We start from the raw sequence: 20,431 nt of genomic DNA, 5'->3' as shown, positions 1-20,431 counted from the left end.
TTATTGGAGCAAAGTTTATTTCTTTTTTTTTTTTTTTTTTTTTTTTTTGAGGCGGAGTCTTGCTCTGTCGCCCAGGCTGGAGTGCAGTGGCCGGATCTCAGCTCACTGCAAGCTCCGCCTCCCGGGTTCCCGCCATTCTCCTGCCTCAGCCTCCCGTGTAGCTGGGACTACAGGCGCCGCCACCACGCCCGGCTAATTTTTTGTATTTTTAGTAGAGACGGGGTTTCACTGTGTTAGCCAGGATGGTCTCGATCTCCTGACCTCGTGATCCGCCCGTCTCGGCCTCCCAAAGTGCTGGGATTACAGGCTTGAGCCACCGCGCCCGGCCTGCAAAGTTTATTTCTTACCAGGAACAGGCCACTCATCACTTGGAAAATGTGGTGTTCAGGAGTGGCTCCCTCCCCGACGGTGTCAGCCCTGCAAGGATGACCATGCTGGTTTTGTCTTGGTATCATCATGCAGGTCCCAGCCTGGAGCTGGGGATACACTGAAGGCTCTGTTAATCATCTTCATTGGAGGGGCAGTCTTGGGGTGACAGAGTTGCCTGCTGCCAGGTTGGGTTGTAGTGTGTTCCTTCCTATCTTCAGGCACAGCTCTCGATCCCAAACTGGGGAGCTTCTATATGTGCTGCCCTCATCTAGTACACATTTAAAACAGCTGCTCTAGGGAGCATTTCCTGACCAGCTTGCCACCACCACCACCACCTCCTCCTCTCTGCCCTCCAGCACCTATTTGACTACATTTAGTGAAGGGGGTCATGTTCTGAGTCCCCTGAGTCAGGCACAGGTCCCACTCTGAGTTGGAGTTGGTCTCCACGGCCTCATTCTGGGTGTCTTGCATGCAGCAGTGCCCTGAACATGTAGAAACAAGTCTTCAGGTGCTTGTCTCCCACAGCAAAAGCCTTTTTACCCCATGGGCTTGGCAAGCGAACCTGTGCACTGATGGATTGCTGGGTGGGTTGCTTCAACCTTGCTGATCTCGGGAGGCCACAGGGTGCAGCCCAGTCCTCCTGAAGTCTGGAGGCACAGCACCTTGGCGTGGGTTCTTGTTCACGTTGGGAATACTAGTGTAGACTGGGCCCAGACTCTCCACATTTGTTTGCAACTGGGTGAGGAAGAGGCTCTGATGTGCTCTTACCAGGGGCGTGTAAAAGGATGCTGTGTATAGACATTTCTTGTGGACTTAGATTTTCAGAAACAGGCCTGTCATGATGATCAGGGTATAGGGCGTGTGCACCAAGCCTGCCTTGGCCTAGCATCCTCCCGTGAGTGGGCAGCTTCACCTTCAATGGCAGAGGGAAGTAGGTTGGGACATCAACTTGGAAGCCAAGGTGCCAGGCCTCCTTTTGCCTAGCCGTTTGAGAAGTGGGGGTGGGGTGGGTGGCAAGTGTGGGTGACCAGGCCCTGCCTCACCTGGGTGGGCAGGTGTTGCCCTGAGGCTGCTGGTGCAGTTGAATGAGCTGCCTGATGAATCATTCTGAAAATCTCTAATGGGTGCTGGGCGTGGTTGCTCATGCCTGTGGTCCCAGCACTTTGAGAGCCTGAGGCAGTAGGATGGCTTAAGCAGGAGTTTGAGACCAGCCTGGGCAACATAGGGAGACCCCATCTCCCTATGTAGCTGGAACTGCAGGTGTGCACTGAAGCGGGAAGATCACTTGAACCCAGGAGGTCAAGGCTGCAGTGAGCCGTGACGGTGCCACTGCACTCCAGCCTGGGTCACAGAGTGAAACCCTGTCTCAAAAATGTAAAAGTGAAAATCTCCAATGGGGCCCAAGGCCTGAATGTTTTGTTTGCTTTTTTTTTTTTTTTTTAAAGAAGGACCACAAACTCTGTGTTTGAGTTACTTGATGCCAGTTATTTTGTAGAATCTCCCTTAATTTAAGTTTGTTTGTTGTTTCCTCATGGTTAGATGCAAGATTTGCAGTTTTGTCAGGAATACTGCAGAAATGGTGAGTCCTGGGTACATCCCCTTGGGAGGCACATGATGTGGGTCTGAGTCATTACCGGTGATACTAACAACGATCACTTGCTTATGGTGATGTCTGCTGGGTTTCTTTCCTCTAGCTTACTGTTTTGTTCTTTTGTGAGTGTCCTGTGGGGAGATACTTTGAGACTATGCAAATACAGTATGCTATTTCACATCAAACTCATCACTGGTTTTAGGACCCATTGCAGATTCTTGGCACAGTCGGTTGTTTCTGTCATGGGTGTCGAATGCGATGATTTAATTCCATGATTCCTCCTACATTTATCATTTAACTATACGGAACTGCTGTAGCTATGTATCATTGTGCTACACAGAACTTTTCCTTCTCTCCTGTTTGTTTATCTCTCTGTGTGTATTAGAATGGGCTCATGAATTCTTATTTTATTCAATGAGTTAAAATCCATTGTTATTATTGTTTATTTTGCCACTCAGATTGTTCCAGATTTGGCCAGTGGGGGCTTTTTCAAGCTGCTGTGAATGACAGCTCTTCAAAACATGCATTTCCAGGCCTATTATAGTTCTGTTGAACTAGTCGCCATAAGATTCTGGAGGCAGCTCCTTGAGCCTTTCTGCTGTCCTGTGGAGCGTGGCATCAGCCGCACTAGGCCCGTGGTTTTTAGTGTGCACCTTGTGAAGTCTCCCTTTCCCCAGCCACCTGAAGATAAAAGTGTCCTGCTCTGCCTGCCTCTATGTTGGGTTTCTGGGTCAGAGTTTCTTTGAACAAAGCCTCCTGTAGCTTAAAAAATAATAAAAATAGTAAGCTTGGAAGTCACTGGACTAGGTGACCTCCATTCCAGGCCCAGTGCTTTTCCTGCTGAGGCCTCCCCTGACCCACATCCACCCACTCTGCTGCTTTCCTGATGACAGCACTGAGGTAGACAGAGGCCTCCTCTCACCAGGTTAATGAGGAGGCCCCTCGGTGTCCTGAAACTCAGCAGGTTTTGGGTTGTGGGTTTTTGGTGGTGGAAATTCATAGTGCTTCAGTCGCTAATATCAGGGTTTTTACAGGATGCCAGGCACTGAGACCCTCAGGCCCATTGGAGAGCCTAGTGGAGCTCAGGGCTGGGGCCCAGCCTCTCCTGTGCCTCCGCGTGGAGGCTGTCCAGAGCTGGCGGTCAAGGGCTTGATGACCTTGGAAGCCGGAGGCCCACCTTCCCCACACTGTGCCAGGGTAGTGTTTGTTACCCTGTGATAAAGTAGGGGATCCAGCCCCCTTGACATTGTGCAGCTGTGTAGTGACTTCCCACAGTAAAGAGTCAAACTTCTTCACCCCAGTGAGTGGTTGCTGCCACCATGGTGGGTTTTTTTTTTTTTAATTACTTTTTTTTTCTCTTTTGATATAATCCATAGGTTCACATGCCACGGTGTCTAATTTTGCAGTGTTTCTGGTGGTCCCTGGGTGTGGTGTTTGGGTTAATGAGGGAATGGATCAGGGATGTACATGGACAGTTCTGGCTCTAAGGGGTGAGTCAGAGGGAGCCGAGCCCCTCCTTCCACCCTCAGAGGGTGAGATTCTTGTGGGCAGCTGAGCAGCCTGCCCTGGCCTGCCTTAGTGATTCTCTCTCCTACTGGGGCACACTCCCTTTCATATTCGCCTGCCTCCTCCTAGGCTTCTCTCCCTGGGCCTGCCTGTTCCTTTGGCCTGTGAATGTTCCCCAGCACCTAGGGGGCTCTAGAGACCCCCTTCTTAGATGGTAGGAATGTCCAGGCCCCAGGTGCTACTGGAGGTGCAACAGGAACTCCACTTTCCTTGGGGGATGTGGCTGCCCTTCCCTGGGATGGGCCTGTGATCAGGTCAGAGGCCAGTTCTGGGAGCCTCAAAGGCCAGGTGGTGTTGAAGGATTGGCTTCAGAGAATGAGAGGGAAGGAGATAGCAAGGATAATTTGGCGGCATGGGGTGTAGCTGAGGATATGGGTGGCGGGTGTTGTCATTGTCAGTTGGGTCCTTAGGAAAAAGAGGGGCCAGAAGAGGGGTCGGGTTAGAAGTAGAGAGCTGGGTAAGAGACCTTCAGACCTTCCCTGTGAGGTCATGAGGAACTGACCTGTGCCCTCAGGAGGGGACGGGAGGGGAGAGGAGGGGAGAGGAGGGGAGAGGAGGGGAGGGGAGGTATTGGAGCGAGAGGGGTTTAGGAAAGCTCCTGAGTGTCTGGGTGGGTGAAGGCTTAGGGATTCCAGGTGGGGCCCCTTGGTCCATGCTCTGTCTGGTATTTGTGCCTCGTGCTTGTGTGGAAAGATGCAGATCTCTGGAACCGTCAGCAGAGTAGTGTTGGAGGGTTGTGAGGCATGTAATTATCCCATAGGAGGGGCAGACACTCCAGGGACGTCACTCTAGGGAAGCCTGGGGAGCTCACAGTGCCTCTGTGCAGGGTCAGGCCACATGGTTTGGGCCTGGCCTTCCCAACACTCAGTTCACTTTTCTCCACTGTCGTGTCATCTGGCTTCCTTCCCTTGGGGCTTCTCTCCCCTCTTCCTCCCTCATGACCTTTTATTTATATATAAAAAATGAGCCTGTTGTCTCAGAGCTTCTCAAATTTTCATCTTATTCAGGATCTTAGTGAAATGCAGATTGAAGGGAATTGAGATTCCACATTTCCAGCAAGCTCCTGAAATGGGCATCATCCAAAGAGGGCAAGGTGGAATCAGGGGATGCCAAAGAACTGGAGGTAGAAGGAGACCCTGTTGGAGGGATGCAGGCAGCCATCCTCCCCCTCTGAAGGTCCCTGTGGGAGGAGCCAGGGGCCTGACTCCTTTGGGTGTGGGGCTGCCAAGCACTGGCCGGAGTTTAATCTGGATCCAAGATTAAACAGCTGGTTCTTGAGGGAGTTGTTGTGTTGCAGTGATGTTTGATAGAGCTAATCTGGCAATAGGAGAGATAATGAGCTTTTCTGTAAATCTAAAAGTTTTGGGCTGAGCGTGATGGCTCATGCTTATAATCCCAGCACTTTGGGGGAGACTGCAGAGGGAAGATCTCTTGAGCCAGGGGTTTGAGACTAGCCTGGGCAACATAGTGAAACACTATTTCTAAAAAAAAAAAAATTAAAAATTAACTTGGTATGGTGGTACACACCTGTGGTCCCAGCTACTTGGGAGGCTGAGGTAGGAGGACCATGTGAAGCTGGGAATTAAAGACCCTGTCTCTAAAAAGAAACAAAAAGTTTTAAGTTAAAGGTCCACTCTGTTCTGAGTTGATGTTCTTTTTCTGCCCCCTTTCCCCATCCTTTTTTTTTTTTTTTTTTTTGAGACAGAGTCTTGCTCTGTCCCCCAGGCTGGAGTTTAGTGGCGAGATCTTGGCTCACTGCAAGCTCCGCCTCCCCGGTTCACGCCATTCTCCTGCCTCAGCCTCCCGAGTAGCTGGGACTACAGGCACCCGCCACCACGCCCGGCTAATTATGTTTTTGTGTTTTTAGTAGAGATGGGGTTTCATCATGTTAGCCAGGATGGTCTCGATCTCCTGACCTCGTGATCTGCCCGTCTCGGCCTCCCAAAGTGCTGGGATTACAGGTGTGAGCCACTGTGCCCGGCCTCCCCATCCTTTTTGTTGTTGTTGTTGAGACAGTGTCTTGCTCTGTTGCCCAGGCTGGAGTGCAGTGGCGCGATCTCAGCTCACTGCAACTTCTGCCTCCTAGGTTCAAGCAGTTCTCTGCCTTAGCCTCCCAAGTAGCTGAGATTACAGGCGCCTGCCACCACACCCGGCTAATTTTTGTATTTTCAGTAGAGACAGGGTTTCACCATCTTGGCCAGGCTGGTCTGGGACTCCTGACCTTGTGATTGACCTGCCTCGGCCTCCCAAAGTGCTGGGATTACAGGCGTGAGCCATGGTGCCCGACCTCCCCATTCGTTTTATACAGTCATCACTCCATTGTCCAAGGGTGTTTGATTCCAGGACACACCTCCTCCACGATGCCAAAATCCATAGATGCTCAAGTCCTTAATATGAAATGGTGTAGTATTTGCATATAACCTTCACATATTCTTTCCTAAACTTTAAACCATCTCCAGATTACTTAAAAATATCTAATACAGTGTGAAAGCTGGCTGGGTGCGGGGGCTCATGCTTATAATACAAGCATGTTGGGAGGCTGAGACAGGCGGATTGCTTGAGCCCAGGGGTTCGAGTCCAGCCTGGGCAATATAGTGAGACCCTGTCTCTTCAAAAAATTTAAAAATCAGCTGGGCATGGTAACACACTCCTATAGTCCTAGCTGCTTGAGGGGCTGAGGCAGGATTGCTTGAGCCTGGGAGGTCTAGGCTGCAGTGAGCCAAGTTTGCACCATTGCACTCGAGCCTAGGTGACAGAGCAAGACCCTGTCTCAAAAACAAAAGTAAATGCTATGGAAATAGTTGTTTACTGTATTTTTTTTTTTTTTTTTTTTTTGAGACGGAGTCTCACTCTATCGCCCAGGCTATAGTGCAGTGGCGTGATACCGGCTCACTGCAAGCTCCGCCTCCCAGATTCACGCCATTCTCCTGCCTCAGCCTCCCGAGTAGCTGGAACTACAGGCCCCTGCCACCACACCTGGCTAATTTTTTGTGCTTTTAGTAGAGACGGGGTTTCACCATGTTAGCCAGGATAGTCTCGATCTCCTGACCCCGTGATCCACCTGCTTTGGCCTCCCAAAGTGCTGGGATTGCAGGCAGTTTTACTGTATTTTTTACTTGTATCTTTTTTTTTCCCCCCAAATATTTTTCATTCCCAGTTAGCTGAATCCATGGATACAGAACTGTGGTTGCAGAAGGCTGCCTGTATTAAATCTCACAATTTCTGTAGGTCAGAGGTCCAGGCCCAGCATAGCTCAACTTATTCCCTCCTTAGGGTCTCACAAAGCCCAAATCAAATTGTTGGCAGGGCTGTGCTCCTCTCTGGAGGCTCTAGGAAGAATTCACTTCCAGGCTCATTCAGGTTTTCAGCAGAGTGCAGTTTCTCGCTACAGTAGGACTGAGTCCTTGCTGACTATCAGCCAGGGCTACTCTTAGCCTTTAGAGCCCCTCACTGGTCCTTGCATGTGGCCCCTCTACTCAGATCCAGCAACAGTGCATCAAATCCTGCTGCTGCTTCTCTGCCTTCCTCTTCTGCCCTCAGCTGGGAGGAAGCTGTGCTTTTAAGGGCTCATGTAATTACATTGGATTGCTCAGATGATCCCCCTATGTTAAGATCAGTTGATTAGTAACCTTAATTACATGTGCCAAGTCTCTTTTGCCCTTTCTTTTGTGTAATAATAGACTATACTTCCTGATTTTTTCACTTTGCTGAATAAAAAGGTGGCAATTAAAAATACTTTGAAATCTTCCTAGAGGTCTTCTGGGTAAAAAATAATGGTCTGAGTAGACACATCTGATTTTGCTTTCTCCTAAAACCCCACATAAGATAAAGGGAGTTGTAAAAAAGAAATCAATGCATGAGGACAGGGAGAATGAGAAATAAAACAACAGCAAGAAAAATTTTGCAAGCAAAGAGTACATGAATGATTCGGTTTATAATGTAGGAGTGGAAGGCATGAGACTTTTTGGTGGGGGGAGGGGAACGTGGGCATCAGAGGTTGCTGAGTACAAGAATAGTTTGAAAGCAGCTGATGCAGTTATATCCTTCGATCCCTTTCCTTCCACCATGATGCTGGGTGTTGGCCTCTCCGACTTTAGCTGCATGTTGCACATTTCTGCAGAAGGAAAAACCAAGGGCCTAGGAGCCTCCAGGTATTCTTGGGAGTTAATATAGAGACCACTTCCATTCTCTAGTCTTCTGACCCCTTTTAGCTTCTAGAACATTGACAGCCAGGCCCTTAGAGATGAAAAGGGTCCTCACTGTGGAATCTAACCAGCCTAAGATGGGAAAACAATACAAATGATGCTCACAGCAAGGATTTCCCAGCAAATGACCCAACCAGATCATCCTACACAGAAACTTAGCTGCCCAGGGACTCAGAGCTTCCAGCTAGTTCCTGAGTCATTCACTCTTAATCATGAGGACTGCCAGGGATTACTAGATGGCTAAAGAAAGTGCCTAATGAAGGAAAGCAAAAGAAATGAAAAAAAGCAATTTGAAAGGAAGTCTGTTTGGAGAAAAGAACATTTTGAAAAAAATTATCATATCCATGAAATAAGAACAGGATACAATAAAAAGGAACAATTAGAAAACAAAGTTATCTGAAAATTAAAAAAAAATAAGGGCAGAGCAAAAATATCAGTAGTATTATTAGAAAATAAAGTTCAGGGAGTCTTTCAGAAAATAGAGCAAACAAATGAGGAGGTGAATAATAAATAACGCAGAAAAGGTAAGAAAATTAAAGCATCAGCCAGGCTTCCCACATCAATTGATGGGAACTAACCGAAAGGGAAAACAGAAGAATGCAGGTGGCAAAATCATTGAGGAAAATATTGCCTGAAATAGGTTATTAGCTTCTCTATGGAGGGGCCTATGGAATGTTGAGCCAAGTAGAGGAAGGCAGACCCAAACTAGTACCCTCAGACGTCAATATGCTTGGGAGAAAGGGGTGATACACAAGTTACACAGAGAAAGAAACAGGTCAAGTACAGAGATCAGAAATCTGAGTGGTTTTGGGCTTCTCGATACATCTGAATATAGGAGGTAGGGGAGTGATGCCTTCATCATGCTCAATGAAATTGATCCCCAGCCTAGAACTCTGCACACAGCCAAACTCATTCAAGAGTGAAGGGATCCTGTAATCCCAGCACTTTGGGAGGCCTAGGCAGGCGGATCACTTGAGATTAGGAGAGTTCGAGACCAGCCTGGCCACCGTGGCAAAACCCTGTCTCCATTAAGAATGTAAAAATTAACTGGGTGTGGTGGTGCATGCCTGTATCCCAGCTACTCCAGAGGCTGAGGCAGGAGAATCTCTGGAACCCAGAAGGCAGAGGTTGCAGTGAGCTGAGGTTGCGCCAGGGTACTCTAGCCAGGGTGAAGGAGTGAGACTCTGTCTCAAAAAAAAAAAAAGGAAGGTAGAATAAAAATGTTTCAGGCCGGGCGCGGTGGCTCAAGCCTGTAATCCCAGCACTTTGGGAGGCCGAGACGGGCGGATCACGAGGTCAGGAGATCGAGACCATCCTGGCTAACACGGTGAAACCCCGTCTCTACTAAAAAATACAAAAAACTAGCTGGGCGAAGTGGCGGGCGCCTGTAGTCCCAGCTACTCGGGAGGCTGAGGCAGGAGAATGGCGTGAACCCGGGAGGCGGAGCTTGCAGTGAGCTGAGATCCGGCCACTGCACTCCAGCCTGGGCGACAGAGCATGACTCTGTCTCAAAAAAAAAAAAAAAAAAAAAATGTTTCAGACATACTGGATGTGAAAAACTTGCCTTTCACATTGAAGGATTTCTCCATGAAGATGAACAAAGACCGGATCTTCTTTAGGGTGTATCCCAAAAGATGTAAAGGGAATTCTGTGCATTGGTCCAGATGGAAGGACCTCCGAAGGCCCCAGGAGGATTTCTTTTTGAAGAAGAAATACGAATAAAACATCAGATGTGAAAAAACTCACTGAGAGTAGATTTAGACAACTGATATCAAAATTTCAGTTAAAAATTGATAAATTCATAGAAAATTAAGCAAAACAAGAAGTTGTACGGGAGAAGAAATGAAATCATGTGTTATCTTGCTCACTCTGATAGCTCACATGGTCATAATAAGGTCAGCTATGAAAATTACTCCAGCCAGCACTGCAGTTTAATCAGTGGAGAGATTGGAAAGGACAAGCGTGAGGGGTAGCTTGCAGGGAGAGGGATTTGTGGGGAGTAAATGGTTAAGTCCTCCTCTTCCAAGGTAGAAAGTGGAGTGCTAAAACTGAAAAGTTGGGGAATAATACAAAATGGTGCGATCTCGGCTCACCGCAACCTCCGTCTCCCGGGTTCAAGCGATTCTCCTGCCTCAGCCTCCCAATTGGCTGGATTACAGGCATGGGCCACCACGCCTGGCTTTTTTTTTTGACACGGAGTCTCGCTCTGTCACCCAAGCTGGAGTGCAGTGGCACGATATTGACTCACTGCAAACTCCGCCTCTTGGGTTCATGTCATTCTCCTGCCTCAGTCTCCCGAGTAACTGGGACTACAGGCACCCGCCACCATGCCCGGCTAATTTTTTGTATTTTTAGTAGAGATGGGGTTTCACCATGTTAGCCAGGATGGTCTCAATCTCCTGACCTCGTGATTTGCCTGCCTCGGCCTCCCAAAGTGCTGGGATTACAGGAATGAGCCACTGTGCCCAGCCGGCTAATTTTGTATTTTTAGTAGAGACGGCATTTCTCCATGTTGGTCAGGATGATCTTGAACTCCTGACCTTAGGTGATCCGCCCGCCTCAGCCTCCCAAAGTGCTGGGATTACAGGCATGAGGCACCGCGCCCAGCCTATATGCAGACATTTCTAAGAGATATTTGGGTGTAAACATCAAGAGTCAGCTAGAAGTTGGAAGTGTCACCTAGAAAGGGAAAACCTGACCTAAGGGCTGGAATCTGCTGTTTTCTCAACACGGTTTTTACAGTAGTTGATTCTTAGATTATGTGCAGTTATGATTTTGAAAAATGAAAAGAAAAAAATCTGTAATGCACGGCATGTGATGGAGGACATATTTCACAAAACTCATTTTAATTTTTTTGAGATGGAGTCTTGCTCTGTGGCTCAGGCTAGAGTGCACTGGAGCAATCTTGGCTCACTGTAACCTCTGCTTCCCAAGTTCAAGCAATTCTCCTGCCTTAGCCTCCCGAGTAGCTGGAATTACAGTCGCCCGTCCCCACACCCGGCCAATTTTTTGTATTCTTAGTAGAAACAGGGTTTTGTCTTGTTGGCCAGGCTGGTCTCAAACTCCTGACCTCAAGTGATCCGCCTGCCTCAGCCTCCCAGAGTGCTGGGATTATAGGCGTGAGCCACTGCGCCCAGCCTCCACAGAACTCATTTTAGTTGTGCATGTGAGTGTGTGTGTGCACTGGATTGACTTTCGTTAAATGTATTTCTTTCTATGGGTCATGATAAGATTTGAAAACCCTTATTTAGTGGTTTCTCATTGTCAGTTCACTTTTCTTTTCCTTTATTTTTTGAGATGGAGTTTTCGCTCTTGTTGCCCAGGCTGGAGTGCAATGGCGCGATCTTGGCTCACTGCAATCCCCGCCTCTCTGGTTCAAGTGATTCTCCTGCTCAGCTTCCTGAGTAGCTGGTATTACAGGCGTGAGCCACCACGCCTGGCTAATTTTGTGTTTTTAGTAGAGATGGGGTTTCACCATGTTGGTCAGTCTGGTCTCGAACTCCTGACTTCAGGTGATCCATCTGCCTCAGCCTCCCAAAGTGCTGGGATTATAGGCGTGAGTCACTGCTCCCAGCCAGCCAGTTCACTTTTCATAATTCTGAATTGTTGAGATATTTTACAGTTGAGAATGTGCTACTTTTTTAATTTAAAGAAGGGCAGAAGGGAGGAATGTTACAGGTGAGTACAACACTGAAGCCGAGCCCTGTTTATAATGACTGCCAGCCTTATCATATTGTAGCCAGCATTCTCCTCCCCAGCAGGGGCACCCCCCAATCAGCAGTGACCCCATTTTCATTTATAATACAAGAGTGGTAATGGTGTGACGCTGGAAACCTTTTTGGAAAATCACTTGTAAGTCCACCACCACTCCATGCAGCCATTTTCATGCTCTTAACGTTCCACTTTGGCCTTTAAGCACATGCTTACAAATTGTCCCATAATTGCAAACCATCAGGTTCGTGTTTCACTTAATGCATATCCTTTTTCTGGAGGCAAATTCTTAGTCGTTAGTTTACTGATTAAGGGTGTGACTTTTTTTTTTTTTTGGTGGTCAATGTTACCATGTTGCTACCAAATGGTAGTAACACCATTTCTGCTGCTGCTAGCAAGGAATAAATGTTTTGCCACAATAGTAGTGGTAATTTTGTTAAATTAAAAAGTATAAAGTAGGCCGGGTGTGGTGGCTCACGCCTGTAATCCCAGCACTTTGGGAGGCTGAGATGGGCGGATCACCCAAGGTCAGGAGTTCGAGATCAGCCTGGCCAACATGGTGAAACCCCGTCTCTACTAAAAATACAAAAGTTAGTTGGACACGGTGGCAGTCACCTATAATCTCAGCTACTCAGTGGGCTGAGGCAGGAGAATCACTTGAACCCGGGAGGCGGAGGTTGCGGTGAGCCGAGATTGCGCCATTGCACTCCAGCCTGGGAAACAAGAGTGAAACTCCATCTCAAAAAAAAAAAAAAAATGTATAAAATAGGCCAGGCATGGTGACTCACACCTGTAATCTCAGCACTTTGGAAGGCCGAGGTGGGTGGATCGCTTTGAGCTCAGGAGTTCAGGAACAGCCCAGGCAACATGACGAAACCCCTATGAAAAATAAAAAAATTAGCCGGGCCTGGTGGCATGTGCCTATGATCCCAGCTACTCCAGAGGCTAAGGCTGGAGAACCACTTGAACCAGGGAGGCGGAGGTTGCAGTGAGCTGAGATTGCGCCATTGCACTCCAGCTTGGCCAACAGAGCAGGACTCGTTTCAAAAAAAAAAAAAGTGTGAAATAGTATGTCTGGATTGTCTTTCAGTTTTATTTCTCGTGACATTGAATATTTTTCCTTTTTTTTTTTTTTTTTTTTTAAAGACTGGGTCTTGCTCCGTCACCCAGACTGGAGTGCAGTGGTGTGATCACTGTTCATCACAGCCTTGACCCCCCGGGCTCAAGCGATCCTCCTACCTCAGCCTCCCAAGTAGCTGGGACTTCAGACACCACACCCAGCTAATTTTTGTATTTTTTGTAGAGATGGTGTTTGGCCATGTTGCACAGGCTTATTTTTCCATTTGTTATGTTATTCTTCCCTTTATTATGTTATTCTTTCCTTCGTGTATGATGTTCATATCCTTTGTTCATTTGTATACAATGGGAGTCTTTTTGAAGTATGACTCTCTCTGTAGGTTGCAGATATTTACTCTGTCGTAATTTTTTCAGCTGCAGATACCATTTGTGTTTCCGTTTTTATTTTAATGTTACTTTTAATCATGGGGATTTTTTAGACTTGTTATCTGTTCAGGCTTGGTAGTGTTGTGCTTTTAATTGGTTTTTCCTGTTGCCTCAAAAGTTGAAGGAGGGTAAAATGGAATTGAAAACCCTGTTCTCTGGGTGTGGTGTTTGCGTGCATGTGCGTATGCCCTTTAAATCTGTAAATTGTTATTTGCTTATTATTTAACTCCCCTCAAGTTGCTAACCAGTTATCTCACCACTGTTAAACAATTCTCCCTCTGCCCCATTTTGAAAAGTTGGTATTTTGATGAACATGTGCCTGCTTCCTGCCACACTGATGCTTTATTTTCTATCATGTTCTTAGAGTTGAGACAGTTTGAGATCTTAATTTTTTTTTCTGTGCACACAAAATAGCTTTTGGAGATTCTTCCTCTGCTGGAATGGTACTTAACGTTTGTGAAAAGTTTACCCATCTCTACTTTCAGGAAGGTTCTTAGTCGTGCGCGTGTGTCTGTGTGTGTGTGTGTAAGATAAATGGTGTTGGTGTTCATTGTGGATGCGTCTGCTCATAGAGGGCTAATTTCTGCCTTCCTTCAGTATGATGTGGTTTAGCAAATGAGGTGAGATGCTAGGGACCATGGTCATTTCGGGAATCATTTCGGGTCAGATCTGGGTTCTAGTTTCAGCACTACTGCCTTATCAGCCTTCTTGCATTTTTGCGTAAATGCGCTAGTAGCTCCGTTGGTGGCTCACGAATGCTCAGTCCTTTTTTCCTCCCTTGGGATTCTGAAGCCTCCGAGCCACACCTGTTGTGCAGCTCCATCATTACCCCTCCACAGATAGAAGGCCACCATACACTGTGTAGGAGGATATGGCTTAGGCTGGAGTCCAAATGAGTCTCCCATTTACCTCCCTCAGCTTAAACTGTGTGGAGACAGGATCTGCCAGCCCCATGGAGGGTCAGGACCTGCTTTTCAACCTGCTGACCAACAGAGCAGAGAGGGACAGAGTGAGAGGTGCCTTCCCTCCCTCTCCTGAGGTTAGGTGGGTGGCAGGGGTGGGGGAGGGGGTGAAGGAAAACTGAAATGTTTCCTTGCAACAGTTCTTGCAATAGTTTCCTCTTCTGTGGGCTGAGGATGGGGGAAAAAGTGTCACTGGGACAGCCCCACCTCTAGACCTCATGGGGTTATCCTGGGTTGTACAAAAATGGCCAAAAGTGGTATAATGCTGGTGGTGCATGTGCTCTGGGTTGTAAGTGGCACGTGTATCAGGATACGTTGTCTGAGTGTGGCATACCTCTTCTTGGATGAGAGGGGGTGTCTTCCTAGTTATTCCGCAGTGTGGCCCTGGCTAGTGTAGTTTCGAGTGTTGATGTTACCAGGGAGGGAGTGAGGGCTTGGAGTTTAGGGTGTGGCTATGAGAGTCTCTGATGGGTGTAAGTGTGGATCCCAGCATCTGAAAGCAGAATTGTTTCCTGATTGGTCATGAGTGTTGGGTGGAAGGTGAAACAGCAGATGGTCAGGGAAGCCAGGCGCCCCATGGAGAATCCTTGCTCCAGAGTGCTGGCCTCCCTGTGAGCTGCATCCCCCTGAAGTGTTCCCTGTAGCCTTTCCATGTTCTGTGCACTTAATGGTTGCGAGCTGCAGGAGACCAGGGACCATCAGGTTGAGATTCCCTGTGTTGCCACAGGACAGTCATTTTGCGAAGGCCCCGGGCAGGGGAGCAGAGGTGAGCCACCAACACTGCGGAAAGCACACAGACACGTTTGCTAATGAGCTGGTTTCTTTGTGGAGCTTTCATCAAGGAGGAAGGGGGAAGTTTGGCTTTTCTTACTGCTTCCGGAGAGTTCTTTACAGGGTTGGGTTAAATGAGGTCAAAGGAGCACTCCCTAGGATCCCAAGGCATTCGATTCCATGCCTGACCAGCCCTCCTCAGTTCCTGAGGCCCAGCTCCCTGGGGGGCACAGCCTTCTACTTTCCAGGCTCCTCTGGGAACCATGAGAAAGAGGGGGGGCAGGATTGTCTTGTCCATAAAAAGGAACAGAGTTTCTACTGCTTAGAACATTTTTCTGCCTCATAGGGCGTTTCCAGCTGAATTGACAGTTCTCTGTGATAAACGTACTTGAGTTTTAGGTTAAAAGTTTTTTTTCATTCTATATGCATTAATCCAGTCATGGATTTATAGTTGGGTAGCCCAACCCTCCCCTGAAGGGGAAAAACAGAACAATTAAAAAAGCCAAACCATTGACTGGGTGTGGTGGCTCATGTAGGTAATCTCAGCAATTTGGGAGGCCCTGGAGGGAGGATTGCTTGAGGCTAGGAGTTTGAGACTAGCCTGGGCAACATAGCATAGTGAGACTGCTATCTCTACCTACACAAAAAATTAGCAAACCAACCCAGTGCTGTGGGGCCCTGTAATCTGAAACAAGCTGGTGAATGTTAGCTATAGCTACCATTAAGTTAGTTGCCTACAAGGAGCCCCTCTCTGTGAATCCGTGTGCTGCATCATAGCTCACGGGCCCATCTACCTTTGTAAGATCCCCCAAGGGGACTGCTGCAGCCCTTGGTGCCTAAGCTGATACCTGATCTGCTGGGCATGGGTCTGCTGGCATATCAGTATCATGGTGGGGGCGGGGGTGGGGGACTTGTCAGAAATGCAGATTCAGGGCTCCAACACAGACCTCCTTACCAGAACCTTGTGTTGGGGGCTGGGATCTGTATTTAGAACAAGTGATTCCGATGCTGCCAGACAAGCCCCTCATGCCAGTGACATTAGGGGTAGGTCACTAAGAGCCCCACTTTAGTTGAGGATGCTGAGGTCCCGAGAGAGCAGGGACTTGGATGGGCTGAGGTCATGGTGCTGGAGGAAGGCGCCTGTGTCTCTACCTGAGAGCTCCTTTTCTCCCTGCAGCCACTCTGTGTGGCCCAGACAGTATTTAGGCCTCGTGTGTGGCCTTGTGTCCTGTAGAGTCCTTGGGCAGCAGGTGGTTGTGTTCATTCTTGGAGGCAAGTTTTATGGACGTACTCTTCTGCTGGTGGGGTGGTGGTAGGGCAGGAGGTGGGGATGGGGCAGCTGGGTAGTGGTCTGCCTGTCGTTCTCCCCTGCCGGTTCCTGAGGTCAGACAGAAGGAGGGGCCAGTGGATGAATGGTGGTGTCTAGGCTGTGCCTGTCAATTCCACACCGTGGGAGAGGTGGAGCGGTCACAGGTTCCGTTTCCAGAGGAGTGTGGTTTCATGTCCCTTCTTGGCACTTCTTTCTGAGAACATTGCAGAGCAGCAGCCAGCCGGCCGTGGCAGCCTCACAGGAAGGGGTTTTGCAAGTAGCCACCACGTGGAAGCTGGTTTCTCACTGGCGGATGTGGGTCGGTCGCCTCCTCACCTCTAGGGTGGCCTTGTCTGCTTTCGCCTTGTGCTGTGTTACTCTCCTCACCTGGGAAGCTGGGGGTGAGCAGGGGGCTGGCGTGGGACCACTGCCCTGCGGGCCTCTGATCCTGTTCCTACCTGTCCACTTGAGGCACTCTGTCCTTCCTTGCTGTTCAGCCATTGCACTGGGGGGCAGGAGACCGTGGAGGACTTAGGGGTCCACCTGGATTGCCACTGGGGTTCAAAAAGGAAAGCAGTAAAGGTAGCCCAGGCCCTCAGAAAAGTCCCTCAGAAATAACACCCTTCTGTGGTAGGATCTCTGAGGTTGCTTTGGGGGTTAGACACAGATAAAAATCAGTGGCCCCACCCTTCACTCTGTAGTTCACAGGGTCTTCCCACGTAGGCTGTGTAGTCCAAGTTTCATGACAGCCCTGGAGGACAAAGCTATGGCTATGGTCTGGGTTGAGGTGGGGGGGCGGGGTGCGGGTGACAGGGGAGGGAGGGAGCAGGGGGATGGCTGCTGGCTCCAGTGGCCTTCCTCACCTCTGAGGGCTGAGCTTCAGAGGTTCTCAGAAAATGCTGCATGAATGAATATGGAGCCCTCATCTTGGCTTTTCTCCACTGGGCACAGTTGGATCATGTCCAGACCTGCCTGCATGTTCATCTCCCAAACGTGGCTCTTTGTGGTCGAGCCCCTGTTTCTTCTGTTGGCTCTGGTGCGTGGAAAGAACGTGGACTGTGAAGTCCCCTGTCCTTGGTTGCAATCCTGGGCTATCACTGCTCTCTTGTCCTTGGGCAAGTCATGTGATCTTTCTGAATGGTTTCCTAAACCATGAAGTGAAAAAAAACCAATTCCCAGTCGAGAGGTGATGAGATCAATATTTGGGAAGGCTCCAAGCAGAATTCTTGGTACTTAAAAGACACTTAAAAAGCATCTTTCTTCCTTCTTTCAAAAATGTCTCTTATCCTTTCGTTTGTTTTTTGGAGAGCTGATTCAACCTGAGTTTTGCGTTACGTATACCTAGCCTTGGTAGTAGGCCTCTGCTTGGACCGGTAAAGGGTCATGAGGGAAATGATCGGGAGCTTTCTGGAATCTACCTATGAGCAGGTTTTGGGGAGAGGTTTTAACGCTGAGCCTGTCATCTCACTAGTCACACATCTCTCCGCAGATTCTGCTTCTCAGAAGATGCACTATTATAGATACTCTAACGCCAAGGTCAGCTGCTGGTACAAGTACCTCCTTTTCAGCTACAACATCATCTTCTGGGTAAGTGGATGAGAGTGGCCACATTCCCTTGTTTAGTCCTTTATTCACTAAATTATGGTTTTCCACACACTCTTAATTTGCCAGACACTATGTAAAGCTCTGGGATAAGGTGGTGGGCAGGGTCAGTGACCCCTACCCTCACAGAACCAGTTGCAACTGTGGGGATGGGGGAAGGCCGAAGGCTGAGGTGATTGAAAGCCAGAGTAAGGCCAACCCAGCCTTGGGGGTTCAGGAAGTCTTGGGACTCTGACCCAGATTCCTGTCTGTCTCCCTCACCTGCCCCCTGTTCCGATCCTGGGAGTGCCCCAATGAGACATCAGCAGCAACGTACTTTGTGTGAATCTGACTATGGGCCAGACCCTGTTTTAGGTTCTGGGAGGTGATAGCAGACAAGGGCAATAAAGTGCTATTCTTATAGTGCTTATGTGTAACCAAGAGGCATGTTAGCCTCCTGAACAACAGGACAGTGAGGGAGATGCTCCTTAGCTAGGGTGGCCAGGGAAAGGCATTCTGTGGAGGTGACTTGTGGGCTGAAAACTGAGTACTAATGAAGAGGCGGCCAAGCAGGGATCTGGGGAAGAATGCTCCAGACAGACAGAATGGCAGCTGCAAAGGGCCTGAGGCAGGAATGAGCTGTGTGTGTGCAAAGGACAAACAGAAGGCCATGTGGCTGGAGCTGAGTAAGTAGGAGAAGGGACACAGATAGGGACAGAGGCATGCAGGAGCCGGGTCACAAAGGATCACACGGGTCTCAATAAATAGTTGGAATTATTTTTTACTGCTTTAAATAATTATTGGAAGGCTTATAAGTTGGGTGGTGTGATCTTATTTTGGAGTGACTGGAGAGTCACTCTGCAGAGTGCCCAGGTTCTGAGATGGGATTTGGGATAGAAGGGGTACATTTAAATTATCTCATAGCCAGCCTCAGGGAGATACCATTTCCTTTGTTGTTGACTGTCCTGGAGATGGAAGTCTTGGCCAGCCACCATCAGAGGAAGGGCTGGACCAGATGAGAGTGTGGAAAATGGGTGTGTTGACTGAGAAGAGGAGAGGTCTGAATATTGAGCCCTAGGATGCTAGAGGTTGGGTCGAGGAAGAAAACCCACTCCCAAGTTGGCTGAGAGCGAGCGGTCCGAGGTAAAGGGAAGACCAGGAGATTGTGTGTTGTAGAAGCCTTTAAAGTAGAAAGGCACAGTCAACCATGGTGCAGGGAGGCGAAGAAGGATGAGGACAGGACATTGGTAATGGCTTAGACAAAGTGGAGGTTGTTGATGAACTTGAAGAGACCACTCTGTGCTCTGGGTAGCAGATCGGGGTGGGTGGATAGAAACCCAGCTGGAGTTGGCTGAGGAGCCAGTGGGAAGTAAAGAAGTGAAGGGGATGACTCTTGACAGTTCTTCCAAGGATGCTTGCCTTAAAGAGGAGAAGAAAAGTTGGACACTGGCTGGAGATGGTCAGGGGGTTAAGGGAGATATAGCATGTGTTTATTGCCAGTGAGATTGGTCCAGGGAGAGGCAGACATTGATTCTGTGCAGGAGGGCCTGGGGACATGATCATGCACAGAGGCTTTTAAAACCATTAAACATAGTTTATGAATATCTGTGTGGGTGTAGGTGGAGAAAGGAGGACAGAATGAGTGGCCATGATGTCATATTTTGCTTCTACTGCAGATTTGGCATCAGCTATGGGGACTGGAACTCTTGAAAACAAGGCAGACTTACTAAGTCTTCTCAGCCTTGCAAGCTTGATTTTACAGCCTCATCTCCTGGTGATTTATCTTAGTGTGTTTGGGGATTTTCTGTCCTAGAGAAAAATAAGGTGGGATTCAATGGCTTGGTCTTTTAGCCCACATCTTTTCCTATGCTCCGATAATTTTGCACCAGCAACTGCATCATTGTTCCTGAAATAGGGCATTGCTGGATATTTGATGTGGTGCCTCTGGGTCCCTCTTAATGTGGGATTCCATGCTCCATCCTCATGATGTTTGGCTTCTCAGAGCAGCATTGTTCCCTGTCTGGAGAGCCCCTTGGCCTTACCTGGTGTTCCCCCTCCACCATCCTGCACCCCCAGCCAAGTATATGGTGGAGGGTCACTGGGCTAGGCAGGCAGTCTGACACTTGGACACTTGGACACCCAGTTGCTCCCTTCTGTGGGTGTGCTGCTTGGCTTTGTGCCTCAACCTCCGACTCTCATCTTAATTTCTGCATCTAGAGCAACACTCTTCCATTACCGCTGTGGCTGAGGGCCCTGGTGTCTTCATTTCTTCAGAGGGTTTCAGGAGAGAGTTTTTGACACCAGGGAGCTCTACTAACTTGCTCGGTAACACATTTGCCGCACTATATTCCAGTAGTGGAGCGCATGAATCCAGCATGGTAGTAAGTCTGCTTGGTGGTTGAAGGGTGCTGCAGTGTTTTCCGCCTTTTGCAGATTTGGCAATGTGTGTGTTGAAAGTTAATCATTTTTCAGTTAGTGTGCGTTGGGGCAGAACAGGAAGGAACAAACAGGAACAGCCAGGAAGACCAAGCATGAGAGAGCTTGGTTGGGAAATAAGAGTGGGAGGCCAAGTGCCTTGCTTAGGGGGAAGCTGCTGGACCCTCCCACTGGGTTCCTGGTAGTGATGTGCAGTCTTCATTTGCACTGGAGCTGGCAATGTGGGGTGAGGCCTGACACTGGGGCGCACAGCCCTCTGGGAAGCTCATGGTGTAGCAGGAGTGTGCCGGGCTGGCTCTGGGCACCCAGGGTCTCCCTGAGCTGAGTGACCTGGCTAAGCTTCAGTGTTTTCCTTGTGACGTAGCACTCTCAGCTGCCTAGTGTCTGCCTCAGGTTGCTGAAAATGTATAAAGTGGAATGCCCAAGC

General features: G+C 48.7%; 1 protein-coding gene across 4 annotated transcripts in view; it reads left to right on the top strand.

The window, feature by feature from the left end:
* The window catches only part of TSPAN14 (tetraspanin 14), a 64,420-nt gene that overhangs the window by 16,889 nt on the left and 27,100 nt on the right, over positions 1 to 20,431 (top strand). For 3 of the 4 annotated variants that reach the window (XM_028826409.2, XM_077946482.1, XM_077946483.1), the window contains exon 2: positions 17,477 to 17,574. In XM_028826409.2, coding sequence (XP_028682242.1) covers positions 17,494 to 17,574 — 81 coding nt within the window. In that variant the 5' untranslated portion in view covers positions 17,477 to 17,493. Of the gene's footprint in view, positions 1 to 1,912; positions 1,949 to 17,476; positions 17,575 to 20,431 lie in introns of those variants that run through there. The other variant, XM_015147125.3, reaches the window with a different exon arrangement.

Source organism: Macaca mulatta, chromosome 9, assembly GCF_049350105.2.
Source record: "Macaca mulatta isolate MMU2019108-1 chromosome 9, T2T-MMU8v2.0, whole genome shotgun sequence".
Lineage (NCBI taxonomy): Eukaryota > Metazoa > Chordata > Mammalia > Primates > Cercopithecidae > Macaca > Macaca mulatta.
This window is presented reverse-complemented; position numbering and strand designations above follow the sequence as displayed.